Here is a 10731-nt window from a genome sequence, read left to right on the forward strand (position 1 = left end):
GACAGCGGAATGGACATGAATGGACAGGAACGAACAACAAGAGCGTCTTGAATCAAGGTTACTTTTCTCTATGGCATTAATGAACTTGTACTTTTATCCTACCAAAGTTCTTCCAGAAATAAAAAAGCAGGCCTGATATTTCACGGAGGCCACAAATTAGGCGTTTGCCACCATGCCTCCTGGTTATTGCTTAGTGCCCTACCAAGGAAAAAATGCCTTGGCGCCCTTGCCCTTAAAAAAATGAATCATACAGACCTGAAAAAGCAATATTTAGCATCATTAGAATCCAAAACTATTGTATAACTTACCATGATACAGTTGGGCTTACCCACTGCCCACATGTTGACTTTTTTATCATCTCCACCTGTCACCATAACACGCCCACTCTGTTGGCCCAATGCCAGACAATTCACATTGGCACCATGGGCGACAAACTCCTCTATAAAACACAAATTGTAAAACAGTAAATAAATTAATGTAAGGGTACGATTCTCATTTTATTTTATTTTAGAAATAACACTCTTCTTCAAACAATTTTGTTTTGTTTATTTGTAAATATTGTCTACTTCTAAAACAATTGTTTTGTTAAGTCTCAATTTTGTAATTGTGTTCAAGCTTGATTGTGTTACTTTTTCTTCTATTTTAATCGTGTATTCTCTGTATATTTTCCTGTAACTCGACCCTTGGTCGCAATGGGACTTTAGGTTGTAAAGAATAAACCATTAATGAAAAAAATGATTACTTTTTACAGTGCAAAATATTCATTGCGTCTTTTTTTTTGCTTACTTTTAAAGTTTTTATCAAAGATACATTGGAATGTTTTTCACATCTGGCAGGTGTCTGGCTCATATTGTTTTTGTCTTTTTAATAGAAATTATGTTGGTAAGTATTTATTGTACTCCTGAGTCCTATATAACTACATGAGGTTTGTTCCGCTAGTGTTTCCACAGGAGAGGATAGCGCAACGCACCTCACATTTCTTTCTACATGTACTGTAGGTAGGAGCATCCGAGTCTGATGCTTCACACATCACAGGAGAGAGAGAGTAATGCAGAGTAACGCAAACGTTTCTAGATCCTACATGTAGCTCCACATTTTCATTCGTTAGGAAATAAAATAGCATCTCATTTACCTAAAAAATTTGAAATTCCTTTTTGTAAAACTTAAGGAAACAATGGTGGCACATGCTGGAGGGAATGTTGGTTAAAGTTATTGATAATTACTCAAAGTGTAGGGCTACAGTTATCATTAAAAAAAAAAAAATCACTGCAATTCCTTCTTCCCTGATTGAGCAGGGTTTTTTCTTCTCACTCGGATCTGCAACAATTTTAACCTGAAACACAAATTGCACTAGGGCTATGTTTCTAAGGAAACCAGTCAACGATTCTGTCAGGGTGAGGGGGATACTTTGTGGGGGGGGGGGGCGACTTTGACAGCGGGAGCACCTTCTTTGTAAGTGAGGGGGCGACTTTGTAAACGTTGTAAAATTGAAGTGAGCAACTTTGCTGGGGGAAGGGGGGGGGGGCACTTTACAGTGGGTGACTTTGCTGGGGCTGGGTGCAGTTGGCTGGTCACTTGCCTTGTTGGTCAGGTTAATCATGTTTTATCAAACTCTGGCCACCACAAATCATGATGAACAGAAACAATCAATAAACAAATTATTTTTTAATAACAATAATGGATAATCATGCTAATCAATCATCATGATCAATTGACATTGTAAAACATTAAAACAATGTATTTTAATTTATTCAACATTACTTTATTGACAACAACAATAACGTCAGTTTTATATCATGAACTGAAGAAGGAATTAAACATGTTGAAAGTATTAAAATGGAAATGCGAAATGTGGACGCCATCTGATGATCTAGCCAGCATGGGGCGCAATAAATTCAACAAATCTACTTCGTCATGTTTTCGTTTGTACTTACGAAGTTTCCATGACCGTTTCGTCGTCATGGTTCGTCACTTTCTGCTAGTGCTAATAACTTCAATATGTGATGGTTGAAGCAGCTCGTTTTACTGTCTACATCTGCGTCTTGCTCTTCTGCTGACGGATTGCAATTAAATCCACCCTAGATTGTGTAAAGTCATGCAAAATGAGAGCGCAAAGTCGGGTGACAGTTGTTCAGCGCTGTTGCCACACTGCGAATGCCAGCCACCGCTGCCAGTTATTTTTGAAGTTTCGCGTTGAGCACAGCCACACTATCCGTTTGTTTGGACGACAATTAGTCGACAATAAGTAGCAAAATATGTACCGCTAGTTTATATTGCCGACAAAAAAATACTTTTAATTCGGTCTCAATACAAACTTCAGAACAGAATTTGCCGACAGTTGCGCCTTTCCAGCAATGCTGGCAGCATAATAAATTGAGCAGTTCGCGAAATGCTTTCAACGTTACCGACCTGTCTGGCCAACGCGTAAGAACAACTGTTTCTATTGGTCAATATCGTTACTTAAACAATCAATTTAGATGGCTCATTTGGCCAAAAAAAAAATTAGTTATCATTTTAATTAACAATATTTTAAAGCAACAAATTTAAGCAACATTTGTTGTGGTAGTTTATCAAATTAAGGGCGTAATTAGGTAAAATATTGTAGTTTTGATGCACTGTTTTTGAACCAATCGGAGCTCTCCTCTCTTGAGAAATTACTTACCAGGGTGGCGGCAAAGTTCAAAGTGAGAAAGGTCAAAGTTGAGTATTGTGTAATCAAAACAACGAAGCGAGTGCACAGTGTGTGAAAACAACAACATGATGATGTTTTTAAGATTGAAAACCGGCCGGTTGTTCTCACTTTGCTGTAGACAGCTTCACAGCGTGAAGTACGTACAAGGCCAGTCTCCGGAACCCAATGTGCGAGAATATTTTTATTACATTGATCACCAAGGGCAGGTTGGTTACGTTTTGCTTAGCCGAGTGACACAGTGACAGTCATGACAGTGTTACGTCATGTACGTGTATCTGTACATCACACTCATGTCACACTCACAGTCACACTCTCACAGTCACACTCACAGTCACACTCTCACAGTCACACTCACAAATCACAGTGTATGACTATGAGTATAAAGTAAACGCCTTTTTTATATATATTTATATATTCAGCATGCAGTGATGTGATGTGATGCACCCCTTGCCGAAGCCGGATAACTTTCCGTATGGCGCCACCACTTTTTCACTCATTTTTACAAAAAGGGATATATCAATCAGGTAAATTAGATACTATATTATTTTATTTCGAATGAAAAAGTGGTGGCGCCATACGGAAACTTTTCCCCGAAGCCTCTTGCCTTGTTGGACCATTTCTTGCCAATAATTATCTTATTCTTGAATCTTATTATGGGACAGTCTTATATTTATATAAGTAACAATTTCTACCTCGATCAATTTCTAAATCAACAGCCACATCTGAGACAATGTGCAAAAAAAATATCAACAAGATCAAGATCAATGGTTTGAAAGTACACCTGTAAACATCATACATTTGTTTTATATACATGTTGTACTACATACATGTACATGTACATGTACCTTCCTCCATGATGGTCATGCAAAAATTAAACTTAATTCTTTTGAGAAAACTGACATGACTGAGGGACGGGAAAATTTGGATTTTTCTTTCAAAAAAACTGTCCTCTGTGGCGTTGTTACTCGGAGCCTGCAGGAGCACTGCAACAATTTAAAACATAGATGTTCATTTTGTTGAAAGACACTACACTACACGTTGCCCAATAAAAAAAAGGGTTATTATTAAAATATAATAAAGTTGTATTTGTTTACCCTTGTTTACTACAGCTTTTTATGGACGATACCAAGGTGAAGAACTTCATCACCTGCTTCAAAGGTACAAATAATCATAAATTTGTATTTTGTGACTCGTCCTCACCAGACTAGTGAACATATTTTAAACAATTTAACACAGCACTGGAGAGTTTGCAGCACTGCAGCCTTGTTTACATTGTTGTCACTGGCAACACAGACTAAGAAAACCTGTCTTATATTGACCAATAATTTTTTTCCGGCAAGTTTGGTTCAATTTCAAACTGTTGGACAGTAGGGGGTCGGCATAATAAAGTGCAAAACATTCTCAAATGTCAAGGCAGCAGTCTACATGTAACTCAGTGAGCCAACAACTTCTCTCACTCTCTAGTCGATCAAAATCCAATCATGTTGGGATTTGCATATTCTCGTCTATCTGCTTATAAAATTTAGAAGATCAGGCCTAATAAAACTATAAACTGGAGCATTTGGAAAAGTTCCTAATTTTAAAAAACTCACTGTGAAAGTGCATTTTCCTTTGATATTTTTGTATTTAAATGTTACTTTAATGATGTTGTTCTGAACTGTTTTACCAGTGAACATATTTTAAACAATAACACAGCACTGGAGAGTTTGCAGCACTGCAGCCTTGTTTACATTGTTGTCACTGGCAACACAGACTAAGAAAACCTGTCTTATATTGACCAATAATTTTTTTCCGGCAAGTTTGGTTCAATTTCAAACTGTTGGACAGTAGGGGGTCGGCATAATAAAGTGCAAAACATTCTCAAATGTCAAGGCAGCAGTCTACATGTAACTCAGTGAGCCAACAACTTCTCTCACTCTCTAGTCGATCAAAATCCAATCATGTTGGGATTTGCATATTCTCGTCTATCTGCTTGTAAAATTTAGAAGATCAGGCCTAATAAAACTATAAACTGGAGCATTTGGAAAAGTTCCTAATTTTAAAAAACTCACTGTGAAAGTGCATTTTCCTTTGATATTTTTGTATTTAAATGTTACTTTAATGATGTTGTTCTGAACTGTTTTACCAGTGAACATATTTTAAACAATAACACAGCACTGGAGAGTTTGCAGCACTGCAGCCTTGTTTACATTGTTGTCACTGGCAACACAGACTAAGAAAACCTGTCTTATATTGACAAATAATTTTTTTCCGGCAAGTTTGGTTCAATTTCAAACTGTTGGACAGTAGGGGGGCGGCATAATAAAGTGCAAAACATTCTCAAATGTCAAGGCAGCAGTCTACATGTAACTCAGTGAGCCAACAACTTCTCTCACTCTCTAGTCGATCAAAATCCAATCATGTTGGGATTTGCATATTCTCGTCTATCTGCTTATAAAATTAAGAAGATCAGGCCTAATAAAGCTATAAACTGGAGCATTTGGAAAAGTTCCTAATTTTAAAAAACTCACTGTGAAAGTGCATTTTCCTTTGATATTTTTGTATTTGAATGTTACTTTAATGATGTTGTTCTGAACTGTTTTACAACAGTGTCTTATTTAAACAAAACTACTTTTTGTTCACTTCCAGATAAGAAGTTTCTATCCTTCTTCTTCAGACGTCTCAAAATAAACAACATGGAAAGCTACAAAACAGACTTTCCCTACCTGTCTCCCTGTGGTGCCGAGAGGAACTTTATACGATGCGACGATCGACCCATTGTCTTCACTAAAATCCTCCCCCCAGATGAAGAATTTGAACACTTGGATGAGGCGTCCTCAGACCGTTTAGTTTGTAACGAAGCAGATAACTTTACAGTACCTTTTGAACCGGAGAAAATCTGCATGCTCCCGAAGAGCGGCCGCATATACCACCCAGCTCCTAAGAAAACGGGTGGAATCGGACTTGTCAAGTCTAGTGTCGCGATCGAGATTAGTCCATTTTTCGAATTTGGAGAAGCTGGGGAGTATGCCCCACCTACTCATTTCAACTGGAAGGGGAGGAGATTGGAACTGACCAATGAAATTCTAGATAAAGTGACTGATGGCGAAACCAGTTGAACTTGTTTGAATGAACGACTGCTCAAAGCATTGCAGAATCTTTCCTTAGGGCCCAATTTCATTTCAACTGCTTAAAGACAGTGGACACTATTGGTAATTGTCAAAGACTAGCCTTAACAGTTGGTGTATCTCAACCTATATATGCATAAAATAACAAACCTGTGAAAATTTGAGCTCAATCGGTCATCGAAGTTGCGAGATAATAATGACAGAAAAATAACCCTTGCCACATGAAGTTGTGTGCGTTTAGATGGTTGATTTCGAGACCTCAAGTTCTAACTCTGAGGTCTCGAAATCAAATTCGTGGAAAATTACTTCTTTCTCGAAACTATGGCACATCAGAGGGAGCCGTTTCTCACAATGTTTTATACCATCAACCTCTCCCCATTACTCGTCACCAAGTAAGGTTTTATGCTAATAATTATTTTGAGGAAATTACCAATAGTGTCCACTGCCTTTAAAAAGCCTGGTTCATAGTTCACCAAATTGTGGAAGCAAAGCAAGTAGGAAAGAAGACTCTTAAAGTGCTATTTTGGCCTGCTTTTTTAATTCCTAATCTTTTTTTGGGGGGGGGGAGGACAACAAAATAAAGTACGTCGCAACAGTGTCTTTCTTATGACATAAATCACAGACTTTATTACAAATTGCACACAGATTACCAAAAAATAAATCCATTCAAAAGAAGACTACAGACTTGATGACGCTTTCCCAGATCAATGTGGATTATCACACAGAAGAGAAATTAAATAACATAGGTTTCACTAGACTTGTGGACAAGTCGTAAATGGTTTGTCGTGGTGAAAGAGTTGCAGTGATGGCATCATGGCTTAGCTAGGTCTTCGCAATCGAATATTGCTCTTGCGAGTTTACTGCTCTCACACAAAGCTGCTGGCTACCGACTATTTCTTTATTAACAGCGAGCGAGTAGTAGTCTTGCGGGGGCCAGCAGTCTTGCGAGAATATTGCCAGTGTCGTATAGAGTCGTGAACGCTATCATCACCACAGACATTTAAGACTTGTCAACAACTCTAAGGTTTTACAGCTGTGTAAGATTTGTTACCTCTAAATACCTTACCAAAACAAACCCTATTAAGGGTTAAAACTATCTGCATGTAGGTGTAAACTTAGTGTGTGTTGGCTGGTAACCTGTTTCTGCTAAGCAAGATAAGTTTGTGCTTAGCAAGTTTCTGTGATTACAGGCTTTATGTAATTGAGCCCAGGTGGGCCCTAGACACAAAAACATGTAAGTACAGAATATTTATAACACAAAACACATTATTTTTAGGCACTTGATTTCAAGTATAAAATGTTTCCCCATTTGAGGTTATTGAATTTGAAAATATATGCACAAATATATAAACTACAACATTAAAGGAACACGTTGCCTTGGATCGGTCGAGTTGGTCTTTGAAATCGTTCTGTAACCGTTTGTTGTAAAATGTATGGTTAGAAAGATATTGTAAAAGTAGAATACAATGATCTACACAAATATGCCTAACATGACTAACACGGTCGGCCATTTATGGGAGTCAAAATTTTGACTCCCATAAATGGCCGACCGTGATAGTTCGCGTCATAAAAGGAAAACCGTGCAGTTTCAAGTGATACTTGTGTGGATCATTTTATTCTACTTTTAAAACATCTTTCTAACCATCTATGCATTTCATAACAGACAGTTTCAAACGCTTTTAATAGACCAACTCGTCCGATCCAAGGCAACGTGTTCCTTTAATCCCTCAATTATAACATCAGTATGCATCATCTTTAAACAAATTACATTGTATATAGCATTACTTATTTGGTTTGCATTCAATTTCAGCTTTCTTCATCCATTCAGACATAAAATATTAATTTCTTTTTTATTAATTTCATGTACAAAGTGTTGAATACTTACAAGCAATGCGAGACAAAATAATTACCATATATTATTTTTTAAGAACATGCCTTTTCAATTTAAACATTTATGTTAAATAACACTCACATCTGCCCTTACACGTTTTTCAAAATTTTAGATTTAATTTGATTGAAAAAAAAACACCCATTTTTTAGCCTTCCTACTATCTGACCATTCAATATTATTACCCGTAGGAGGGCTTAAATTTTGTATACCATTTGTTTTACTTGGAATAGTTAAACATGAAGTAGTACATAGTATTTAAGCGCAAATTTCACAGCAAAATTCATAAAGCGTTGCCAAAAATAGCTAATAAATAAATTACATACTAAGCAATAAGTACTTTTTCAGATACACATTCTATTTTAACTTAAGTAAGCGCGCAAATCAATTTTTTTCCAATCCATTCCCAAAACATTTTTAGTATTACATGTAACTTCTCGATATCATTCAAGAGGTGCTCATCCATACCAACATGGTTAATGCTGGATATGTACTTGGGTGGATATCACAAATAACTTGTCCTACTTTAGGACTAGCCTTAACTTTTTTTATAACTTCTTAAGAGTCCTAAAACTAGTCCTAAGTTAGGGCGATCTTCGTGAAATCGAACCCACAGCTCAATTTTTACAATTCCCTCCACAGGCCCCGGAGCCAGATTGCCCGATGCAGCATAAAGTTGAGTTGATTTAACTCTCAAAAATTGTTTAGCAGCAAAAAAATGGGTAAATTTACTTACTATCATGTGCATGGAGTAACCGGCTCTATAGAGCCAATTAAAGAGCAAGTCAATTCAGATTAAAGCAATTTTACTTTGAAGGTTTCAAAAGATGAAATGGGACCACAAAGAAACCGGTATGCTTGCCCACATTCATGGCAAACATTTTTTTAAGGAGAAAAAAACAGGCCTGAAATTTTATCTTTCAGAGTGTCGGCACTTTAATTAGAAAACCTTAAAGTGAGAGGCGTGTTTGAGACAAATGTTATCTCTGATACAGGGATGAGATTTAATCAGAATCAAGGATTTGTATTTGCTTGAAGAAAAAAAATATATAGCAAGTTTGGCATGAATGGTTTAGACATCTTGTGCACATGTATAGATACATAAACATACACTCAACCATAGCTTGCATTTCTTCATACACGTTACAAACAGTTTTAAGCAACATGATTATGTTGACATCAAACACACACTGTAGGGTTAGTAATTATTCACACAATCTATTTGTTTTCACCTGCACTTTCAGGCAAGTGTATATCATCAAAATAAATTTCTATGTAAATTTATTCTACCAATTATTTAATCAATCTCGTCTGTGAGTTATTAATTTATCAAATATTCACAGACAAAAAAAATACAAATATTAATTTAATTTGTTTTTAAATTATCAAGATTATTTATACATCATATACATGAACATACCAACTTTGTTCTGTGATATTAGCTGTGAACAAAATTCCTTTGGTTCAAAATAAATGTATTTACACAATCTTCTTTCTGATAAAGGTCTTAGCTTGGATTTCACCTCAAAAGTTTCAGACCATTTAATTTGTTATGTCCGTAACCATTTGTCCTACCATTACTGGAACTCATTTCTGCTCGCGTTTTGCATGCAGCTTTAATCTTACATCACACTGGGGCTTTGTACAATTTGCCAAAAAACATCATCACCTGTGATGCGTACAAAAAAACGAAGACCAGGTTAAATGTAAAGACTGTGCCATTTTGGCCCTCGCGCGCAAGTGCTGTACGCTACCGTTGGCTGCTCCGCCAACAACGTACAGGGATGCGACAGCATAATGTTTTGTACACAAATACACAGAAAAAGCGTTCTATTGAATAGTACATACCTTCCCAGTAACTGTCCATTGCCGCTTAAATAATGCAATCAAAAATTTTACACGAAATTGTGCAAAACAAACGAACAAGTTTTGATAATCTGGAGAGGTTTGAGGTAGCACCATGTGTAAACCTCTTATAAGTAATTTAGGTTTTGAAAAGCACTGGCCCGAATGTCACACACGACTGCTTAAGCACAAAAAGTAGCTAAGCAGAACAAAATTATCCTTACCAGAATATGGTTACCAGTCAAAATAACATCTCATATGTACCATCTACAGTGTATGACTGGTATACTGCTAGTAATGTTTGCTTAGCAGAAATGTTTTTAGCACTAATGTCTGTTTAAGCAGCTTCATGACATTGAGCCCTGGTGGTTGACAACTTAATTTTTTTGATCAGTCATGTCAGTATGCTCTGATCTTCCTACTGAAGCAATCAGAGAAAACTGATTGAAATATTGAGAACCAACACTACTCAAAAGAAGATTTCCACATGGTGCTACCGCTAACCTCACCAGATTATACTTCTACCATACAAAAGGTCAAATCCTATGTCAAGGCACTGGACACTTTTAGTAATTACTCAAAATAATTGTTGGCATAAAAAATTACTTGGTAATGAGCACTGGAGTACATATAAAAAATTGTGAGAAACGGCTCCCTCTGAACTCAAATAATAAAAGACTTCATCTGAAGCTTTTTATTATGCATATGAAAGCACACACAGTAATGCAACAAGGGCGTTATTTCTTTCATTGAATCTTGCAAATTTGATGAACACAGAGATTTTTCAAAGCTCACCACCCAAAATCCTCCGCTCACTTCTTCTGCCTGTTGTGTCTTCGCTAGTAGAGCGCATTTAACGAATTTGCTAAACGAATAGGGACAAACTTGTGCGCAATAAGCGTTTTGCGTAATTTGCAAATTTGCGCTCTGTTTGTACGGCAGCTCAAGTTGATGATTCTGATAAACTGCGTGCAATCTGAAGATTGTGCAAACATTGTAGATTGCGTTTTTTGTACACACGAGCGCAATTTGGCAACGCATTGTCGTTAATTTTAATTTTTTTCCCGGTCTGGCCCCAATGCGTGAGAAAATGGTTGCTGTGCGTGTGAGCGTGAGACAGAGCCCAAATGCGTGAGTCTCACGCCTAATGCGTGAGACTTGGTAGGTCTGGGACCAGCTGAACCAAATTTGTACAGGTT

General features: G+C 36.9%; 2 protein-coding genes across 2 annotated transcripts in view; one reads left to right on the top strand and one right to left on the bottom strand.

Annotated features, from left to right (window-relative positions):
* The window catches only part of LOC117289298 (katanin p80 WD40 repeat-containing subunit B1-like), a 34358-nt gene extending 31949 nt beyond the window's left edge, over nucleotides 1–2409 (bottom strand). The window contains exons 1-2 of the mRNA XM_033770360.1: nucleotides 1935–2409; nucleotides 309–439 (exon numbers count right to left, since the gene is read on the bottom strand). Of these exons, the coding sequence (XP_033626251.1) occupies nucleotides 309–439; nucleotides 1935–1962 (159 nt within the window). The 5' untranslated portion in view covers nucleotides 1963–2409. The remainder of the gene's footprint in view (nucleotides 1–308; nucleotides 440–1934) is intronic.
* Nucleotides 2410–2725: 316 nt separating this feature from the next.
* Nucleotides 2726–5908, top strand: LOC117289299 (UPF0598 protein CG30010-like). The gene is made up of 3 exons (XM_033770361.1): nucleotides 2726–2898; nucleotides 3802–3850; nucleotides 5321–5908. The coding sequence occupies exons 1-3, from the start codon at nucleotides 2758–2760 to the stop codon at nucleotides 5788–5790; spliced, it is 660 nt and encodes a 219-aa protein (XP_033626252.1). The 5' UTR covers nucleotides 2726–2757; the 3' UTR covers nucleotides 5791–5908.
* Nucleotides 5909–10731: the final 4823 nt, after the last annotated feature.

The sequence above is a fragment of the Asterias rubens genome, chromosome 4 (assembly GCF_902459465.1).
Source record: "Asterias rubens chromosome 4, eAstRub1.3, whole genome shotgun sequence".
Lineage (NCBI taxonomy): Eukaryota > Metazoa > Echinodermata > Asteroidea > Forcipulatida > Asteriidae > Asterias > Asterias rubens.